Source organism: Girardinichthys multiradiatus, chromosome 23 (assembly GCF_021462225.1).
Source record: "Girardinichthys multiradiatus isolate DD_20200921_A chromosome 23, DD_fGirMul_XY1, whole genome shotgun sequence".
Lineage (NCBI taxonomy): Eukaryota > Metazoa > Chordata > Actinopteri > Cyprinodontiformes > Goodeidae > Girardinichthys > Girardinichthys multiradiatus.
The window spans coordinates 38873348-38895346 of record NC_061815.1 but is presented as its reverse complement, the minus strand read 5'-3'; the positions used below and the strand labels follow the sequence as shown (position 1 = coordinate 38895346).

The 21999-nt window shown below is 40.9% G+C and overlaps 2 protein-coding genes across 9 annotated transcripts in view; one reads left to right on the top strand and one right to left on the bottom strand.

Moving 5' to 3' along the window:
* Positions 1 to 4538, top strand: part of bcorl1 (BCL6 corepressor-like 1) — a 42425-nt gene extending 37887 nt beyond the window's left edge. For 6 of the 8 annotated variants that reach the window (XM_047352791.1, XM_047352790.1, XM_047352786.1 and 3 more), the window contains exons 10-12: positions 129 to 206; positions 840 to 1011; positions 3015 to 4538. In XM_047352791.1, coding sequence (XP_047208747.1) covers positions 129 to 206; positions 840 to 1011; positions 3015 to 3360 — 596 coding nt within the window. In that variant the 3' untranslated portion in view covers positions 3361 to 4538. The remainder of the gene's footprint in view (positions 1 to 128; positions 207 to 839; positions 1012 to 3014) is intronic. The other 2 variants (XR_007036221.1, XR_007036220.1) reach the window with 2 other exon arrangements.
* A 15340-nt stretch (positions 4539 to 19878) lies between these two features.
* Positions 19879 to 21363, bottom strand: mid1ip1l (MID1 interacting protein 1, like). The gene is made up of 2 exons (XM_047354609.1): positions 21213 to 21363; positions 19879 to 20943 (listed from the first exon to the last, which is right to left on the bottom strand). The coding sequence occupies exon 2, from the start codon at positions 20889 to 20891 to the stop codon at positions 20409 to 20411; it is 483 nt and encodes a 160-aa protein (XP_047210565.1). The 5' UTR covers positions 20892 to 20943; positions 21213 to 21363; the 3' UTR covers positions 19879 to 20408.
* Between the last annotated feature and the right edge of the window lie 636 nt (positions 21364 to 21999).

Sequence of the window (21999 nt, the reverse complement as noted above, 5' to 3'; positions counted from 1 at the left end):
TGTTGCAACACCTCCCTCCTCCTGAGCAAGTAGGTGGCGACAGCAGAAAGGATTGACTCTCACCCCGGGTCCATCTGTTAATGGTCAAACTGTCACCGAAAATTAATGGAAGATCCTTTGTTTCCCAGAATATTTCTCAGACCTGGAAGGCCGCAATGAAAAGAATACTAGTGTACCCTGGGATTTCTACAGCAGCTCCCTGTTTGGTAAGAAACTTCTGCACAGATCCGTCTGCATTTCCACTGAAGCTACTATGCATCATTTCTAAAGTTTAATAAGGGAAAGGTGATTCAAAATTCAGCCATAGTTTGTATCGCATGGAGTAAAGTTTGAGTGGTTCTTCGCCATTTTATTTGTGCTGTGACAGCTGTAGTTGTGTCCTTTAATCCAGGAGAATTATTAATTGTTTAATTAGAGAATCATGTTTTGTCACCAGGCTGCTGGTCCTTCCATCTGCCCATGTTTGTTTGCTTGTTCGATCCTTTGTAGACCAAAGTTTTACCACAGCTTTTAGTCTCAGCTTTGTAGGGTTGTTTCATTTTGCTGTTGAGAATAACCCTGAAATCCATAGAAGATTGTTAAGCCTGACTAGTCTTATTTGGGTGTCAGTTTTTACAAGGACAGGCTGTGAAATTAGTGGCTTGTTAATTGTTTTCTAAAGTAATGTTCCCCTGCATGCAGCTGTGAGGGTTTAACATCTTTCAAAAAGCACTCCGTTAAATCCCTTTGTTTAATTGGATTGATTAAACTGGCCACTAGAGGGCGTGTAGACCTCATGTTTTACAGCCAGCTGGTTATTGTCTCCATTTCTTCTAACCTGTGTTTACTCCGCTGCCCAGAAACCGACCAGGAGCCGTGCTGGGACTTCCTGCTGTCTGAGGAGAACCAGGACCCGGTGGAGAATGGAGACGCGACGCTTGAGAGGGACTCGGACAAAGATTGTCTTCTGTTTGAGTTCTCGTCTGAGCCTCTGTTACCCTGCTATCATGTTCAGGTGTCACTGGCACAAGGGTGAGTTCGAAGAGACACGTTATTGATCAAAAGTAATGAAAAAAAATTGTTCATAAAACATGTGGAAGGTTTTAATCTACATACAGGGTTCTGGTACGGACCTGGAGTATTGAACTTTATTTGTATTTCCAGACTTTTTTCCATGTCCCATCGTCTAAAATGTGTCCCCATCCATCTGTCAATCATCCACCAACTTCCTCACAGTCCGGTTGTTCAGGTTCCACATTCAGCCCTTCAACTATATAAATACCTATAAATCAATCAAATAATCAATTCATCTATCAATCACTTTGCATACAGAACCAGGGCAACTCAAAGTGCTTTACATAACAAGCAATAAAAATAACAACAAACCAAAAAGAAAGGAGAAAATAACATAAATTAGGGTATGCATGAAAAGGAGATCAAATGTACAGAAATGTTTAGTTAACAGAGATGATGTTGAGGAAATAAATACAAATGAGTTTCTGTTGGTGAGAATGATGTAAAAACAAGATAAATCCTGGTGTTAAAACTGAGGCCAGAATTTATAAAAAGAAGAAAATAAATATTTTTTCTGGTGAAAAATGAGAAACTGCTGTAAGAGTTTAATTAACTTTGTTTTGTCCAGATCTGTGAAGCGTTGTGCAAGCAGACCAGATTCCTGTCCTAATGTTTGTGTTTATCTTTTTGCTGCTCCTTCGTTAGAGATTTTGACACATTATTTGATAAATGTGTGTCACATAATATGATGACTATTACAACTATGGCTTCTAATAGCTTGGAGTCTTTTTCCTCCTCAATAAAACTTTATTTTGCACTTGTTTCATTCCTGGTTCTAAAAATGTTGTGATGCTGAGAAACGTGGTGATCACAGACTGCAGCAGGTTGGAAATGATTAAACCCTATTTTCATTCATGGATGATGTCAAATGTAACGACTGATTAATGTGAGAATAGTCTGGCTGTGTTGCATCATCCCATGTTTGAACAGAACTCAGCGGCCACAGCTTTCAGTGAATCGGTCCAATCCAGTTTAACATGTCTACATCATCCTCTGTTAAACCTTTTAGGTTTAACAGAGGACCAACAGGGTTAAAAGTTTAACCATCTTTCCAAACAATGTCTACTTATCATGTTTTAGTTCCCAGAATAATTACCAAGCTGATGGACTGCTTCCCACTATAGAACCATGTTTACGCCTGCAGCAGTTTGATCTTGACCATTCAAAATATGGCAAACAAATGCCTTTTAAAATTCCCTATTGTTCATTGCAAAAAACTTTAAAATACTTTGAAAGTTTAGTGATTAACACAACATATACAGTATATTAATGAAAGCGTGTGTTTTTACCCCCGTCATGTCATTGACCTTTGGGCAGTCAACCTCAGTTGCAAAACATTTGGTAAATTTTGTCAGAATTACATAACATGTACAAGTCAACGTGTCCAAGGTTTCCTGTGATGGGTGCTGGCATAAAATGAACATTAAAAAACATTATTTCTCAGTTCTGATGTGTTACAAACGTAGTAAATTATTTAAATTATGTTGTTAAAAAGAAAGGCTCTGGATAATAATTGGTATAATTCATGTTATTTATTAACGTTTGATTTCTAGGCTTCTATTTAAATGTTAGATGGCAACTTTAGCCACATTGTGGTAACAGCATCTTATAAAAACATCTTAACATGGTTTTGTGTTTCTCAGTGAATGCTTTGGTGCTCAAAACCTGTTGTGTTTGGACCAAATAAGTGTTAACTTATACAATAAGTTCTTGTTGGTCTATTTTAGGGTCGGGTAAATCCCAGCTGATTCCTCGGGTCTCTAAACGTGAAGTGTTAGGATTGAGAGCGTACTTTGTTTATCATGACTGTAGCTGTTTTCATTGAGCTGCTTCCTACAGTGAAGGAAGCTCCTGTGTCACTGTTTGCTACCAGTAGGTGTGTCTTTAAATGCGTTAGCTGTAATAAGCAGTCGACAAAGTTTCTGAGTTAAGTAACATCAGATGTTTCTTCTCTTTGGCAGCTTCTGTAACTGGTTCCTCCTGGCAGACGTCCTGAAGCGTCTGAAGATGTCGGCGCGGATCTTCCGGGCTCGGTACCCGCACTTTGAGGTAGTGAGTTTGTCTCAAGCTGAGCTCTGGAGGCAGGTTTCTGTCAGCCAGGTTAGCTCCGCTTTAGCTTCTCCTCAAAGAGGCAAAAATAGGGACAAAGACAAGGAGGAAGAGGAAGAGGGACCTGTGGAGCTGGTGTGTTGTGTACCAGAACTCCAGAGACTGCTGGGCTCATCTGTTCACATCTTACAAGAGGATGAGGAGGAGGACGATGAGGAGGAGACACTGACACCCACAGGGAAGTCTCGGAGCCGATAGCCTCTCGTCTGTCCCCGTTCTTCCCTGGAAACAGCAGGAAGCTTCTCCGTCCGGTGGAATTAACTCCAGCTACAGTGAAGTCCTGACCCTTGACCTTTGATCTCAGACACAGGAGCGGTCAATGCAGGAAAGCAGCTTTCAGGTTCTTATCTATAGGTATATTTGAATACACAAGAAACTTTTTTTACTGATACGTGTGTACATGGTTGTGTTAATGTATATCTTGCCATCAGGGTGAACATATTATAAAAATGAGTTGTTGTGGCAAGGAGCTGATGATTTTTGGACTTTGAGTTTGTTCCTGAAGGAAGCAGAAGATAATCCAAGACACTTGTCTTGGTGGACTCGGGCGTGAAGCGAAGACCCACTAGGGCCATCGGTCCAGGTGGCCTCCCAGTTTACCTCGGAGATCTGGAGACCTGCAAAGATGGCACATATTCACCCTCCCAGCTCAGACACATTTCCACATCGTCCTCTGTTTCATTTTATCGTCATGAATAGATCATAATGTATCAAATAACGTCTGTCTTTCCACATTTCACTAATTAAGCCCTTTCTCTCGGATTGAAATGACATTATGGACCTCGACGTTTGTTTACAGAACCAGGCAGGTGTTTGTGTTCTTCATTCATCATGAACTGTTACAGAACCTGTGGAGGTTTCTGAGAGGAGCAGGAGTCCAGAAGCGCCCTCCTGACTGCAGCAACGACTGTCCCCGTACAGTGTTTCCAGATCCCAGAGTGCTTTGTGTTGCAGTGTTTGAGCTACACTGTTGGTTGTGCTTAATTTAATAGTCATTAATATATTTGAGCTCTTGTGTTTCGGACGACCCTATGTATGAGAAAATGCTTTCTATGGTTGGTGCTTCATTCTGAAATGTATTCACTAAGGATCCCTTTATTCTGAGATTATCCCTCCTTCAGAACCAGTGTTTCAAAAACAGCTAAAGTACAGTTTTATTGTACTGGTGCTAAGATAAATTTTTGTGTTGACAATCAACGAAGTTTTGCTTTGAAGTCACAAACTAATAAAAGATATTTAAGGTGTAAAGAAGAGTTTAGTTTAGCTGAGGGAAATGGGACGCAGCTAGACTGAAAGATGTGAGAGATCCCAAAAGAGGATTTTATTTGATTCTTTTATAAGAAATAAAGCAGAATAAAGCATGATTGTGAATCATAGTTGGTATCTCTGCTTCTGTTAGATTATTAGTGTTTGACTCTTTATACAAACCAGTCTTAGGAGAAGCTGGTGGTCCTGAGCGTTTTGGATGCTGCATTTTTCAAGCCGGAAAAAGAAATTTCATATTTATTAACTTACAAGTGAAGGTTGAAGCTCCAAAAAATGAAACTGTTTTTTTTAAACTCTGTTAATTTGTTTTAGTTACAACAGAGTGTTAATTCTGCTGCTGCCCCCTCATCTTCTCTCACCTGCTTCCATCAGGAGAAGTGAACAGATCAAATCATCTGCCTTCATGGCCCCTTAGCTCCACCATCCTCGTCCTGTTAAACCAGCTCTCTTTACATTCTCCACCAATACATCGATGAACCTTCTCCATCATCTTCGTCTTTGCCTTCTCCGCGGCAGTATCAAAGTGTTTCCTCATCCGTCCGCCTTGTGTTGTTTCTTCTTAAAATCCTGCAGCGTTTTCAAACTGAGAAACACGGTTTTGGTGGATGAGGAGACATCTGGCCTCTTCACATAAACTTTCTGGCTGACATCTCAAGATGTTGCTTCAGTGTTGCTAGTTATTTCCTCATGCCTTCGTCTATTTGTTGAAGCACGCCAGTCCCTCCTGCAGCGGTCAATATGGCCAAATGCTTTAGTTTTGGTTTGATCAGACAGCTAGATGTGTCTCCATAAATAAATGTCTCTGTCCCTGAGTGCATGTGTTAACTCTAATCAGCCTTTTTCTGTTGCTTTTGGAGTAATAGCTTCCTCCTCTGAGTGGCCCACTGTGGACAGTGACACTCTCTCACCAGCATTAGCCAGCATCTTCACAAGGCCTTTGGCTTTTGTTCTGGGACAAAAAACATCTCTGGGACACAGAACCAGTCTACTGAACGGTATAATGACTGGACATTCCCAGGGTGTTTAAGCTTGCATGGAATTGATAGAAGATGGATGTAGCACCATCAGCCATCTAGACAATGTCCTCGAGGATGAATCTGCGTTGTGGAGATCTTCCTGATCTCTTGGCATATTTCTTTTGATTGTTTCCAATGGGAACAGTGTTGCCTTGAAATACTTCCACAGGTGTCCCTCATTAACATTTAAATGTCTCATTAAACCAAAAACAAGACATCTGGGAGGGGGATCGCACTTTTTCACACCACCGTACCTGTGTTTTGTCTCATTTCTGCTGAGTTTCATTCTTTTTCTCTGAGGAGCGTACCTGTCTCTCTTTCACCTGCGACCCACTACGTCTCACAGTGTCGTCTGCAGACAACATAATCCGTGACAACCTCTGCCTGACCTAACCTGCGATAAATGTTAGAAGCTGAACGTGTGAAAGCTTTTATTAGAGAAATGAGCTTCGGTGATCATATTTATCGCTTAAGACCCCTGAAATCCCTATAAATAAAAAGAGAATTGCAGCTCTCTCTCAAGAGTATTTTTAAACACCTGAATTGTTCTTTTTTTTCCCCTCAAACATTTAGGATTTTTGTCGTTTAGATTCACCTTTCTGTCTCTACAGCTACAAATAATAAAAAAAAACATGGAAAGGGTGAAAAAGTCAGTAAGTGGAGAGAAAATACCCTGATCTGTAAACCATGCAGATCAGCAGGTCCTTATTTGAGCAGGATCTGGCTGCTGCCGTCAAAGTCCAAAGGATTAAACATGGTTTGTCTTTATTTTTTCCACTAGAGGGAACCAACCACAGCAGCTCAGTTCACACTAAAGATAGCCTGAACAATCTGCTTTATTGATCCTGCCTCGCTGCTCCATGTGAATGTGCATCTGTAATAAAACTGATCAAATGGCAGAACTAGAACCCTCGTTCAAAGATCATCTGATAAAACACATTAAATCTGAATTTTCTGCCTGGCAGCTGCAGCATTCAGTGTGAAGCCTTTGTTCTGCAGAGCAGCGAATTCAGACACTAAGCAGAAATGTGATTTAAAAGTACAACTTATAACACTAAATACAGGAACTTAAACTCACTTGACTCAGTAAATCGCATTAGTAGAAGGTTTGACTAGAATTACTGTCAGCTGCTGTTTCAGTCTCCTTAAAATCAGAATATTCAGACTCAACGTGTTCTGCCACCACTATATTGTACAGTAGTTCACCATATGTGTCTCTGCTTGTGATCTCAGTGGTGCTGAGATACCAGCTTCAGCCCCTGGCAGGGCCTCCCGGTACAGATGGCCCTGCCTGCACTATAACCTGCTCAGCACACCACGAGGTTACTGCAGTTCAGTCCAGGCTGCGACCTGCCCCCACCAGCCTGCAGTTCATCTTATTCTGGTCAGGTACACGTCTGATAAGATTTATTTACAAATGGAGAATGGATACACCTAAAAGCTCAGAGTTAACCTGTGTTTGGCTTGTTTTTCTCATGCTAACTGGATGATTCGCTCAGTTTTCAAGGAAGGGATCAGGTTTCATGAGGGTTTCTGGAACACTGTAGGTAACTTCTGGCCCTCGTGTAAATCGGGCCCCATCACACATGTTGCCAGAGCCCCTCAGATCCTCCCTACTCGCCAAGCCCCTGCTATGCCTCACCCGTCATTGGCCTGCCACAAAGAGGCAGAGGCCTCTGATTGGATAGAAATGAGGGCAAGTCTGCACAAGCCTACTGATAGATGACATAAATACTGAAGAAATGCATGATTGGTTAGGTCATATAAGAAAACTCAAAAGTGATATGATGGAAAAAAGTTTATTAGCAACAGGAATAGTCTTTGATTTAAGACTAAAATAGCAATTTTGTACAAATCTACTTGAATAAAAACTTCTGAAGCCTATGATATTTATATACACCTTTGTTTTAGTATTTGCAAAAAAAAAAAAAAAAAGCTATTTTCTAGTTGCTTTTGGGTTAAGACATCATCCCTGAAATCTATTCTGCCACATTTGTTATAGAAATAAACATGTTTTTTTTAAATGAAAGTCTTCTGTGTAACACAGCTGTACTGCTGAGGTTATCCTCTGGTATTGTTTCTACTACTGAAGGTTGAAATAGTTTCATTTGAAACAAATACAGAGATCCATGCTGGGAAGTTTAATTCAGCAGCTTTTCTGTTTTTTTCTGGATTTTTCTTGTGGGAGTTTCCAGAAACCGTCCGCACCGAAGGAGTTCACCGAGGACATTTGTTGTCTTTGTTAACGGCTCCTTGAGGGCGTTACGTAACAGCCGTCTTTGAAAGGAACAAAAAAGAAGTGGTTCAGAAGGAGGAAGTCCTGCTCTTTTATCCTGCATGTAAATTTAAGTCTGGATGCATCCTTTTCTCTCTGGTCTCACTGAAATCTGGTCAGCCTGTTGCTTTGCGGGTTCAGATGAAATCTTTTAGTTTGACTTATCCCTGAGAAGTGTTTTGTTTGCCTTATAAAAGTATTTTTTGGCTTCTATCGCCTTAGACCCACAAACCTTCATCTATTATTTTTTCTATTTCTTGCCATAGAGCAACAGATAGTAGTGCATAATTAAATAAAAACCTGAAAATGTTAAGCCCCCCTTAATCAGTATGTTGTGGAACCATTTTTTTTTGGCTTTTCCAGCTGCAGGTCTTTTGGGGGATGTCATACCAGCTTTACACATCTAAACAGTGAGAATTTCTGCCCAAATTAATAGATTAAACTCAGACAGACTGGATGGAGAGCATCTGTAAACAGCAGTTTCAAAGACTTGCCAGAGATTATCAGTTGATTTCAGGTCTTGACTTTGACTAGGCCATCATAACACATACATATGTGTTGATATAAACCTGCATATAAACCTGGCTGCATGTTAAAAGTTCTTGTCCTGCTGAATGTTGAACCTCTGCTCCAGTCTCAAGTCTGGGGACCCCCAGGCCGGGAATCAAACCCAGGACCTTCAAGGCACCAGTGCCACCAGCTGCGCCAACGGGCAGCCTTGCTGGATCACCTAAAAACCAAGTGAAATACATTGAATTATGGTTTGCAACGTGACAAAGTGAAAAGGTTCAAGGGGTTTAAATACATTTCCAGCACACTGTATGTGCTCCCTCCGTGCAGCCAGGAGGGTCTGTATGACTCACAAGCCTCCCAGTAGTGGTGTTGAATATCTTTTTTCTGTGCCAACATGAGGGTATCTAATAGTGTTTAATCCAATGTCTCCCTGACTTCCAGGCCTGCAGCTCTAAATATAACATCAGAGGAGGACAGTAACTCCATCATGCACTGACCTTCTCCAGACATCTGAGTTTCACTCTGCAGGCAGCTCTCTGTCCAGGCGCTGTGCACGTGCCTGTTATACCTACCCTGTCATGTTGACATCGTAAACACATCCGATGGTAGTGGAGAGACTCTGATACTAAATTAGGAGTTGTTTAGTTGTTGCACATGATTTGTTTCAGGTTAGATATTAACATTGTTTCTACAGCGACCGACAACAAAAACTTCACACAGTCCTGAGCAAAAGTTTGAGTACTCCCTCATTTCTTCATGTTTTGTTTTCAATAAGTCATATTTTTTGGTAATTTTTCAAAGGTCTTTCGATTATTTTAGGCTCTTTCTTAACAAAATCCTATTTATAAAGACACATTGTCTCCATTTCTTTTAGTGAATCCATGAAAACACCAAAAATGACATAGTTTACTCTTATAAAATAGCATTTAAGCAACATCAAGGATGAATCTCTCTCAGACATGACAGTCAGATGATATTCATCTGCTGTAGGCAGTTTTAGGCTTGACACGTCTTTCTCACTGTTCTCATTTTCTGAAGCACAATAAGCTTTGAGGAGCAATAGAAGAACTGGACTACAACAGGTGAAAAGTTCTGCCACTGGACAAAGACAAACTGAAAAAAACCATCAGAAGGTCTGAAGAACTGATGATAAAGACTACTTTAAAAGAGGAGAAGAAAGTCTGGCATTTAAGATCTGAACCCCTACATTGGTACAGAGCTTTTAAAAAGTGCTCAGCTAAGCTGGCACTGCAGGCAAGGAGAGCAATAATCAGAAAGCAACCAAGAAGCCCATGAAAACGAGGAACTGCAGAGATCCACAACTCAGGTGGAAGAATCTGTTAGCAGAACAACTATTAGTCATGCACTCTACAAATCTGGCCTCTATGGAAGATGGACAAGAAGAAAAACATTGAAAGACAGGCATAAGAAGTTGTCCCCACAGTGAAACACGGTGGTGGCAATATTAGCCTGTGGGAATGCTCTCCTTCAGCAGGGACAGGGAAGCTGACCAGAGCTGATGGTGAGATACAGTAGATGAAGCCAAATAAAGGAAAATCCTGGAAGAAAACCTTTTAAATGCTGTGAAAGACTTAAAGCTGGGATCAAGGTTCACCTTCCAGCAGACTGGAGACCCTGAACATGCAGCCAGACCTACAAAGGAACTGCTTAGGTTAAACCATATAGATGGATGGATGGTTTCCCATTTTAGAAGTACAGATGGGACCTTATCTTGGTGTAAAACGTAACTCCACCGTGAAAATTTAAAAGCTTAACAGAAACCATGTGGAAAACTGTCCTTTGTTCTGAAGAATCAAACTGTCCATTCGTTTCTGGAAATCACGAACGCTGCACCCTGAAGGCTAAAGAGGAGAGGAACCATCAGAACATCTTATCTCTATGTTCACTGAGCTAAATAAATGTTCATGGTATCACAAAAAAAATCCATGCTTCTGCTCTGTGTTCTGCATCATATCTTAGGTCAGGCTGTTTCTTGTCCTGCAAACATAAACACAAAGGCGCGGCAGACAGTGATGATAGCCTTGTTTTCTGAGGGCACCTTCTGTCCTCACAGGAAGAGGCGTGCAGGCAGATTAGATTCTGCAGAGATGGACTGAGACTTTAAATTCAGTTATCTATCCGGATAGGAGGCTCTGATTGTAATCACCTACTTACCTGATAATTAGAGCAAACTGAGGAACAGAAGTCTGTAAACATGCTGGAGTGCAGAGGACTTGCTGAAGCTTTTCATCATTTCCCTTTTAAGAAACAAAAACATTTAACCTGCAAAAGCAACTGTTTCTTTGTGGGTCTGAAGCCAAAATGTTTGGCAACTCCTGCATTCAAGATTGCAGTAAAACACAAGGTTTATAAAGTGCTTTAGGAACATTCAGTCGATAAAGTTCCTGTACTTTTACTTCTGACTTCTGATTGATTCCTTGTCTACACAAGAGCCTCTGCAACTAATATCTGAGACATGATATGGAGCAGCTTTCAAGGCATCTTTAAATCCATCTTCTTATTACTCCCATGCATGACAGGAGGTTGTTCTGACCTACATGAGTTGCACACACAGCAGCTGGGTTATAGGTGTGCAGAGGCTGCAGAGCTGAGAGGATTGTTCGCTCTGAGATATGCTGTGTCAGGCTATAAGCAGCTCCAGCTGGACTCCACACCCTCCCACTCTTCCTCTTACATAACCTCATCTGTTCCTCCCTGTATGCTCTGCACGTAGCGGGATCACATTGATAATTTTAGTGAAGCATTCAGCTGCAAAGCCAGAGGGGTGTGCGCATTCAGGTCTGCAAGTTTAGCCTTGTTAAAATTTCTGAAAACATAAAATAGTTCTTCGAGCAAAGAATGATCGAGTTTTCCAGAGAAGTGGCGTGTTTTTATACAGCTCATGGTTGTTTTGTTGCAGGAGTTCTTTGGGAAATCCTCCACCTAACTGTGGTATTCCTGGCTGCACATCCCCGCTGACAATATGAAGGGCTAGGAGTGAAATACTGGACAGCAGCTCTCATCTAAAATTAGATTAGCAGATTCAGGATTTACAGTCAAAGATTTTATATGGAGGACTTTTCTCAAATGTCACCTGTCAAACCTAAAAGCAACATAAAACCAGACTACAGTTTGCAAATGTGCTCAAAGACTTAAATTTTTGCAGACATGTTCTGGGGTCTGGTGAAGCCTAAACTGGAGTGTTTGGAGGAAAAAGGTGGAAGCTTGCCAACCTGAAAACACTGTGACATACAACAGGGGGAGCATCATATTGTGTTGGGAGTTTTGCTACAGGAGAGACTGGTGCACTTCACTAAATCAGTGGCATCATAAAGAATAAACAATATGTGGAAATATTGAAGCAGCATCTCAAGACAGCCAGTGGGTCTTGCAAATGGACGATGACCCTCAGTAAAGCATCAAGTCAGTAGCAAAGTGGTTTAATGACAACAGAGTCAATGTTTCGAGGTGGCCACCGCAAAGCCCTGATCTCAGTTCCAGTCCCATTGTGTATTGGCAGTGTGGTCCACCAACCTGACCCAGTTACACCTGTTCTGTTGGGAGGCAGCTTCATTGACATTTTCAGCAGCTGTTCAAGGCTGAACAGCTGCTGAAAATGTCAATGAGATGTTGCAGTAAGATGTTTAAAACAACAAAGAAATTTACTAAAAAGATTTTAAAAAAAGATGAACTAAATGCAAAATAACTAGGAAGAGATTCCAAAACATCTTCCAAACTACCTCTTCAACACATCCAAATTGACTGATGAGATGCAAAGTGGTATCAAAGTGAGACAAACAGAAACATGTATATTTGCCACTAAATATGACTGTAAATAAACTATAGAAAAACTGATAATGTTATAGAGAGCCAGGTGCCTCATACAGATAAGTCTTTATTGCCAAGTTGCTCTGCAGTTCGTTACTGAAAACCCTGTTTGGTATTGATTGGGGCTAAAAATACATTCGGACACAATTCAAAGTTCATCATGGAGGTAAACAAAACCAGGGGAGGTTGTTTTACTTCTGTGAACAGGTTCAGCTCTTCTGAGTAACTAACCCTGACACGTTCAAACACTTTAGCTTGTTTTTATTTTCAATGATCTGACTGAAATATATAGCTGCAATATAGCTATTTATATATATGTTGTAGGAGAGATGCTGTAACTTATGGACATAATCTCAGCAGATGTCGCCTTCTAAAGAGAACCATTGTCCTCGTAGATGTTTCCTGCAACCATGCTGCTCTTCTGCAGCCAGAAAGATGCCAAACACAAATGCTAATGACATCAGCGTGCATGCTGGTTCACATTATGTCTGCAGTACAAAGAAGAGCATTGTATCTGGTCTGTGCACAGAGATGTGGGGTTCACATGGGACGATTTTACGTCACAACAATGCCTGGCAACACTAACCCTGTTGCACAGAAGCAACGCGCATCCCATTACACAACAGCAAACTGGTTTTAATCCCAAGCAACCGCTGCCTTGGGACCAGGTTGAAACCTGCAGGAAAACCTTTCAGTGTCGATTATCTAAAGATAAGTGAACAATGATGCAAGAACAGCAGCTCACTAACTGCTAATTTGTGGGCTGTCTTTAACCTGATTTATCATTTTATTGTTTAATAAATGTTGTTTTAGAACCGAGGTGGGACAATCATGGTTTGGGCTTTTTGTTGCGGGCGGTAAAACAGAGGAAACCTTGAAGGTACAGTAGATAATGCACAAATACATAAATGCACACAAAAGCATCACACAGACCAAATCATCCTTGAAAGGATAGTTTGTCATTTCTTTTTCTGCAGAATTTTTATCCGAACATTTAAGCTAATGGTTCATTAGGGTCTGGAGAGATCCAAACTGGAGTTCTGGCAGCTAAAAATGCCTCCGATCTTAAATGTTTCATAGCTATAACTTCTATTCAGCTAATTGGCCATCACCTCTGAGTTAGCAGGTTAATTCGTTAAAAGTAACCTGGAAGACTGAGATGGTCTGCAGTTTTCTGGTGTAAAGAGTCTGTGTAAAGTGTGGATCTATTGCAAAGTGTAAGAAAACGACATCCAGAGTAGAAACAGAAGATCACAAAGACATTTAAAGGCAAATAAAATAATTAAAAAATCAATCCTAAAACAAACCCGTAGTCAATGAATTGCAGGTAAAACAGGAGAAATGTGCTCTGGTTTTTTGGTGCCAGTTAAAATATGAGCAGCAGCATTTTGGACTAGCTGCTCTTGTTAAGCCCAGCGTGATCTAAACTAATCAAGTTGTAATGAAAGCACGGATTAAAATCTCAACAAAGTGAATGTTTTGGAGTCATCATAAAGCCCTGATCTCAGTGAACTCTGTGCAAAGCCGTTATGTATGAAACCTTTGCTGCTTTGTCTTTACCTGAACTCCCTGGCAGAAGAGATATTTTTTCTTAAACAAATATTCCTGGTTCAGTAAAACATAATAAACAAGCCAGAAACAAAAGCTGCACGAGAAAACCTGCACTAACTCACCGCAGGAAGACAAGAGCACAGAAGCATGAAAGCTTGCGGAAATGTTTGGAAACAATCCAACGTAGAACCAATAAAACATGAAGTCATAGACAGAACAAAATTATAAATATTAGCTTATCTTATCTACCCAGAGTGAAAAGATTTTGACAGAATATATAATATTGCCATAAAATCTGATGCTCAGTTATAAATTAACCAACTGAGACAATACAATGCTGTAAGCAGGCTGCTTTTATTCAGTCTGTACACCAAGAGAAGTTATAATGAAAAAAGTAATAATTAGTAGGCAAATTATTTCATGCAATTATATATAAATCTGCATTAATTACATGAATGATGTTATTTTAAAACATTATTACAGAACAACTGGAGTTAAAAGTCAGCCTGAAGGCAGTTTCCCAGTTTCTCTTTCTCTGGTTGGTTGGTTGGTTGGTTGGTTGGTTGGCTGGCTGGTTGGTTGGTTGGTTGGCTGGCTGGTTGGTTGGTTGGTTGGTTGGTTGGTTGGTTGGTTGGTTGGTTGGTTGGTTGGTTGGTTGGTTGGTTGGTTGGTTGGTTGGTTGGTTGGTTGGTTGGTTGGTTGGTTGGCTGGCTGGCTGGCTGGCTGGTTGGTTGGTTGGTTGGTTGGTTGGTTGGTTGGTTGGTTGGTTGGTTGGTTGGTTGGTTGGTTGGTTGGTTGGTTGGTTGGTTGGTTGGTTGGTTGGTTGGTTGGTTGGTTGGTTGGTTGGTTGGTTGGTTGGTTGGCTGGTTGGTTGGTTGGTTGGTTGGCTGGCTGGCTGGCTGGTTGGTTGGTTGGTTGGTTGGTTGGTTGGTTGGTTGGCTGGCTGGTTGGTTGGCTGGCTGGCTGGCTGGCTGGTTGGTTGGTTGGTTGGTTGGTTGGTTTGTTGGTTGGCTGGTTGGTTAGGTTACTTACACACCTTTCAGTATTAAAACAAATATGTGTGCACTCAGTTAAAGTTAAAACAGTTAAAACATTTCTCAGACCACTGATAAGAACTACTGCATCCAGGACAGCTTGTTAAACGTTGGCATTGCGCTGACAGATATGAGTTTTTATTTGAAATGATTGGGCTGATTGCATGTGGCAGACATGACCTGCCCTGTAAACTGATAATCTCTGCTCTGCCCGGTTATCCACAGTTTTACAGCCGTTGAGCAACAGCAGGGACGCTGCCAGAGAGGGGACACAAGACACCGTCTGGTCCTGCCAACTCTGCAGTCACGCAGCCTCATCATGCCGGGCAAGGCCCGCACAGGTCTTTCAACACTAAATAACTCCCATGCATGTCCCAAGATCTGTCTGTCTGTCTGACTGTCTGTCATGTTACACACTTAACCCGAGACATGTTGCAACACCTGAGAGCTTCCAAAATTATCTGAACGTCTGGCTTCTGGTTTTTAGGCGTGGTGAATGTGATTAGGAAAGATTTTACTACACAAAAACCCCAGTGAACCTTAAACTATACTGCATGATGCAATGACACCCTGCCTCCTCCTCTTCCTCTTCAAATCTGAAGCCTTTTCAAATCCAGAATGAACTGATCGTTTGCTCTCAGGTTTCTATTGACCTGAATGTGACCTGGCAGGTGGACTTTGCTGCAGAATATCTGGCATGCCAAAGTCCTTGGAGATTTGTTTGATGTCAGAAAAGTATTAAACTTCCAAAATATTTTTTGTTCAGCCTTAATAAATATACAGTCAAATGCGAATGTTTTAAACCGCCCCTAATTTCCTCATTCCGTTTACTTTGGATTTTCACTAATCCACAAAGGTTTGAAAGTATATATCCAGGCTCAAATAATTACATACACCCCTACTAAAAACATTATGGATGCAATTTAGAAAGCTGCATCTCACACATTTATGACCATCAACAAGCTTCTGGCATATTTCTGCCTGGATATTTGACCGCTCTTCTTAATGGAATTGGAGGAGCTGGTTTAAATTGGTTGGTTTCCAGGCAGGCATCCGGCTTTTAAATAAAGTTTACAAATTCACCCAGAAGCCTCATGTTAGCCTCCTTTATCTATTCTGGAATTAGTGTTGATGCGTGTTTGGGATCATTGTGAGAGCCTCATCTTCTTTTATTTTACATATATAAATATATTATTCCAATTGTAATTTGTTTTAGTGTTGTGAAGCACTTTGTGATCTGTGTCTTGAGAGGTGCTATATAAATAAAATTGTACTTACTTACTTACTTACTGTGATCCGTGGTGAACGGAAATGGGCCGGGAGGTTCAGGAATAAGGCAGGAACCACCTAAGCTAAATTTCTCAGGTTTGTCTATTTGTCCAAAATGACAGGTAGTGAGGAGAACACTGTGCAAACTGTCAGGCATGGTGGTGGTAGCATAATGCTGAGGGTCTATTTCACTAGAAGTGGTGCAATGCTCAAAGTTGATGGGATACTAAAGAAGAAATACTTCTAAGTTCATCAACTTTACCTCAAATCAACAGCTGGATGGTAAAGAAAATGCAGTAAGAAGCCTTCAGCTGATTCAAAATGCTCCAGCAAGAGTTCTGATGAAAATTAAAAAGAGAGATCATATTTCTCCTATTTTAGCTTCCCTTCATTGGCTCCCTGTTAAGTCCAGAATATAATTTAAAATTCTCCTCTTCACATATAAAGCCCTTAATGATCTAGCTCCATCATACATCAGAGATCTGATTGTTCCATATGTTCCTAACAGAGCACTTCGTTCTCAGACTGCAGGTTTACTGGTGGTTCCTAGAGTCTCTAGAAGTAGAATGGGAGGCAGATCCTTTAGTTATCAGGCATCATTTTTGATTCAGGCTGATGATAACCTTATGCACATTTTTAGTGGTCCCTGGGGAGAAAACTCCTCCAGATGTAGAACCTGAGGGATGCATCATTGTCCAGCTGACTGAAGACCAGGGTTTTAGATAATAGTTATTCAGAATTCACCTAGTTGTTGCTGAAATACTATTTTTTGTATGCAACAATGTTTTTTTCTTTAATATTTGTGAGAATCCGCTAAAGAAATGGGAACTCTGTGACAAGCTCCTCATAACGAAGTGTCAAAATTTGTGTAGCCACAAAACTGGTTCCTCTCTTGAGTTTAGGAGCCAATCAAAGCCTAAAAGATTAACTGATCAGAATTAGGTGGGGCAACAGCAACAAACATCCTTTTTATTAAATCAGCCAACCACTGAACATAAAGTTAGTGAAAAAGCTGCTAAAATCTAAAGAAACACTTTGAAGGACCCTTAGAAAGACTGAATTGTTGAAAGAATACGAGGCAAAGGCTCACTGGTAGCAAAATTATAAGAAAAGGGGATAACACAAGATATCTGCACAATACTGTATCAATGTCTTTTTAAAAAAAGGTAGATTAACAAAATTCTAAGCAATAATAAAAGATGATTAGGCTGAAGGGCCTGTTTTGAAATTTAGCGATCTAGCCTTCCTGAGTTTCTTGTATCAGCCTTGCTTACCAACACTTTGAGACACTTGAAGATTTAAAGGTATCAATGCTGTTTTGTTATGGTGCCATCTGGGATTTTTTTTTTCTTTTTGGGCATATATGAGGCAATTTTACCAAGCTGAGGACAAACCCCTTTGGTATCATCACTTCCTCTGGCTTGCAGCAAGAGTTTGTCCACATTCGATGCATGTTTGACTCACTTATTTGGTCTTTCAGTGCTCTTCTTTGTTTATCTTTTCCATCATTTGGTGAAAAACAGGTGAAACACGTTGAATTTCATGGGGGTTTCCACAGTTTTGCATCCTCTCTGATCCTGGTAAATTAAAGCATCAAGTGCAAGAATGAGCTTGATTTGTTCCAGCCGGCTCAGCTTAAAAAGAAACCTTTGGATTCCCTGAGGGGCCAGCTGTCACCAGTGCAGCTGACCCAGTTTACTTGAGTGTGCTGAGGCACACTGACCAGTGCAGCCATTTTGATTCAAAGCCCCATTGTGTGAGAGGACACAGAGGAGAGCAGCAGCGTCCAGCGTTTAGAAATGCAAACTCTCTGACCCCCGGTGTCCTCGTTGCTCTTTGGAGGAACAGCAGCAGCAGTTTGGTGGACTGTGTTGCTCTGTGGATGCCCTTCATCCCACAACCTCTTAATCACTGATGTGAGACGAAGAGGGGGGTTGATTCAGGGACGGGATTGGTGGAACTGTTGCTAAGGGAAGGACTTCTCTCATTGATGGATAGATGAGGCTGAATAATGCCTCGTTTGTGCTCCACTCTCCTATTGAGCACCAAATGTAACAAAAAACAAATAAATGTATTCGATTGTGTGAATTGAGTGAATTTAAAACTCTTTTTAAAAACTGTTCAACTGAAGAGTGTATTTGTGATTGTTAAATCACTTTTAAATTAGGTTATGAAGTTTTTATGCTGTATGTCTGTTAATTTTCCATTTGGTTTCATATTTAATTGACTTTTATATTTTAATTGTATGTACCTTTTATTTATTTTGTTTTGTATGCTGTACGCCAGCGTGTCTTTGTCCAGGTCTCCCTCGAAAACAGATTTTATCTCAAGGGACTTCCTGGTAAAATAATGGCTTTATTAAAAACAAACATAATTACACAACAGGGAACAAATAAATGATTGCATCCATCCATACTTTAAAAATGTCAATACTGTTAAATGCATAACTAAAACAATAAATGCAAAGTATACTAATTAAGAGTTCAGATTAAATTGAAATCATGAAAGCTGTTTTTGCCCAGTCTGTCTCCTATTTTTGAATCATGAACTCTGACCTAAACTGATGCAAGTGAGGCCTGCAGGGCTTTAGATGTGGTTCTGGGTTCCTTTGTGACCTCGTGATAAATTGTCTATCCCCTCTTGGAGTAATTTTGGTAGGCTGGACACTTCTGGGAAAGTTTACTACTGTTCCATGTTTTCTCCATTTGTGGATATTTGCTCTCATTGTAGTTTGCTGGAGTCCCAAAACCTTAGAAAAAATCATTGTAACCATTTTAAGACTGAAAGATGTCAGTGACTTTGTCCCTTAGTTTGTTCTGTTGCTTTTTGAGATATTTAAGCTTACTTCATGTTATCAGAATTTTCTTTATTGCACATGGTTTAGCAAAATTTAACCTGTAAAAGTTGATATATAAAGGGGGGCAATTATAATTTTACACAGAGCTAGGTTGGCTGGAATACCTTTTGTCTCTTAAATGAAATCATTTTGCTCTGAAGGGGCAGGACAGTTTACAGCCATTTATGGCATATTTAGAGCTATGATTCCCAGGGTTTGACATGATTAGTGGACTTTATAAAGGTCACTGGATTTAGTAAGCAACAAAGTGTTTGTTTTGGGGATTGATAAATATTGCAGCCACATTAACATTACTTTATCTATAGCTTGTTGACTTTTATGTGAGGGAAGATCTGCAGCTTAGTTCACTTTAGAGACATGCTTACCTCTAAATTTGCATGAAACTATCAGTGTTCAACTGCAACATGCTAAATTTGCTTCAGGAGAAACATGACCTCTTTTTCTGGCACCTTTAGTAGAATTGAATGTGAAAGTTAGTGGTTCCTGATTTTTTAAAATCCAATACTTCAGTAAATACTAAGCTTTCCAAGTACAAAAGGTTAGACATAAAAAAAACAAAACCTTAAAAAAAAAAGAAAATTTGCTGGATTGGATGGAGGATGTAGTCCATTTTATTCAAATCTTTTGGAAAACAGAAAGGCCCCTAGAAGTCAGATTTCTCACAAAATCCAACATGGCCACCTTCTGTATACAACTTAAAATGGAGAAGGCAAAGATATTGCAGCTTGACATCTTTAAACTTTTAATTTCCAACAGTAGTTGGCACTAGACCATAGATGTCAAACGCCAGTCCTTAAGCATCCTGCAAACTTTTAAATGATTCAGGTGTGGAGGACTTTGGACGCATCTAAACGTTGCAGGACGCCAGCCCTCAAGGCTGGAATTTGATGCCCCTGCACTAGACTAAATTTAGCAAGTATTCCTTGCAAAAGATCTGTATACACATTTTAGCAGTTGTTGCAAATTACACCAGAGACCACACTTTAGTTGAACACACCATGCTTCACATCATTATCTAAAGCAGAACAATGTCTACAGTTAAAACTATTCCTGGTAGGAAAGACTCCACACATGCAAGCTCCCAATAAAACAGCAATAAGGAAACCATTGGAAATGTTACTATTTATTTCAGCTGTAATGCATCTTAGGCATTAATATAAAACTGGTTTTGAAATACAAGGACAAACATTGAGCTGTTAAAACGGTCAATGATCTGATCAGGGCACTAGTAGAAAGGTATAAGTGCCAAGGCACGCCAACGAGTAGAAGGAATTAAACTTTGTACAGTTAAGAGCCCTTCAGCTCAGCCCTAAGATTCATAAATTAAAAGAGGAGGGGCAGAACAACCAGCATTCAACATCTCCTGCAGTCAGGAACCCTTTTATTCACAAACATGTCTGAACCTGAAACAAGATGAGGGAAGGGTCTGTATAAATCAGAGCTGTGCGTCATCTGGCTAAAAGTGAGAAAACGTCTGCCGAGCACAGAGGTGGCCTCTGAACGAGCAGGCCAAAGACTGCTGGCATCACCGGCTTCAGGTTGAAGGTGGAGTGCAAAGCAGGAGTGAAACAAAGTGCCCTGATCAGATCAGATCTTTTTACAAAAAGTTGAAGCAGTCACATTTAAGAGAGAAACTTTTATCTCATGAAGTTTCCTCCTCCAATTTCTCTCTTGTATCTGTTGGTAAGGTGGTCTGCCTGCAGCGTAAGCTTGGACAGAACTCCAAACAGTCCTCTGAGGTGGTAATGAAACTGATGCTCCAGGTCTGCGTTGTCCTCCACAGGAATATCCCCCTTCACTGAGGCCTGCTGCTCCTCCTGCTTCACAGCAATCTCCAGGAAGCTGGCGCCACTGCTCATCTCCCTCTTCAGCAGGCCCCACTCCATGTCGTTTTTGATGGACTTGAGGAGCAGGTAGTGCTCGTACATGTCCATCTGCTTGTTGCTGGGAAACCGGGGCTCCTCGTAGTTATTGTTGGCCTGCTCCTCCAGCGGCACGTCTCGGAGCAGACTGGGCACCATGATGGTCTCGTCCATGTTGTTGGCAGCCGCCATGAAGCGGTGCATGACGTTGAGGAGAGAGTGCTTGTTGCTGGCCGGGTCATTGCTGATCTGCATCATCTTGAGGGCTTTAGGTTAGGCTTAGCCGCAGAGTGGTTTAATGGGGACTGGCCTGCAAAAAGAGGAGAGCTTTAAGATTAAAGTTAAGAAATTTACAGCAGAGAAAATCTGAGGCACAACTTCATACACAAGCACGTTACAGAGCAGCTTGGATCCAGGGACGTCATTATGCTTGAAGCCACCAATAAAGACTAATCCCCATTCTTATTTCCCGAGTATTCCTGTAAATTTCACTGCAGCGAATCCAATCTCAATGACCTTGACTTCTTTCCCTTAAAATAACAAAACTATAAGCAGGAAGTGCAGAGAATACAGACTGACCTGAAAGCTTCAGATGGCCGGAGGAGACTTCTTGTTGGACGTTTTGGTTGTTAGGCCCCGTCGTGAAGGAACAGTAAATGTTTCCTCAATTGTCTGGAAGCTTTAGTCCCGATTTTATACCCGGAGCGCCGGCTGAAAAAGATAAAACAAATCAAAGTCCGCCTCTTTTCATTTCCCCGCAGCGTCAATTGGAGCGCATGAAGAATGTGGGCGGAGCTCCGCAGCTTCTGATCCATAGCTGACCAATCAGACAGGCGATTAAAGCCGTCAGTCTGGTGTGTTTGTTCACTGATAGGCTGATTTCATCTGCAGCCTGGTTATGTCACTATGTACTGCCAGGCTGTTACTGCTTGAAGGCACCTATAATACTACCGTCATACCACCTATAATAGTACCATCACTGAAAGATCTGGATTTGATTCAGGCTCAGGGTTTCTTTTTCCCCGTTTTTTTGTAATTGTATTATTTCCGTATAATATTGTTGGGCAACACCGCCCCCTGCTGGCTGGGCCACGTCACTTCAATATTAACCTTCTGGAACCTCCCGTGGACTGAAATACCTGCGTAATTTACTTTAATAGGCCATCTAACATAATATACACATTTTCTATTGCTAAAGGAAATGTTGGTTTTACCTGCAAGTTTAGATATAAATTGCTCAAAAAAGTCGATTTACAGACCTGCTTTTCTGAAAGTCCCAGCAGGAGGCGCAACTCAGGTGTGTGCAATTAAATGAATAAATGATCAGATGCGGCAGGTTTGGTTCTGCCTGGAACCGGAACCGGAA

What these genes read in the sequence shown, in the direction of transcription:
- mid1ip1l (XM_047354609.1), bottom strand. Translation starts at nt 20,891, where the DNA reads ATGATGCAGATCAGCAATGACCCGGCCAGCAACAAGCACTCTCTCCTC.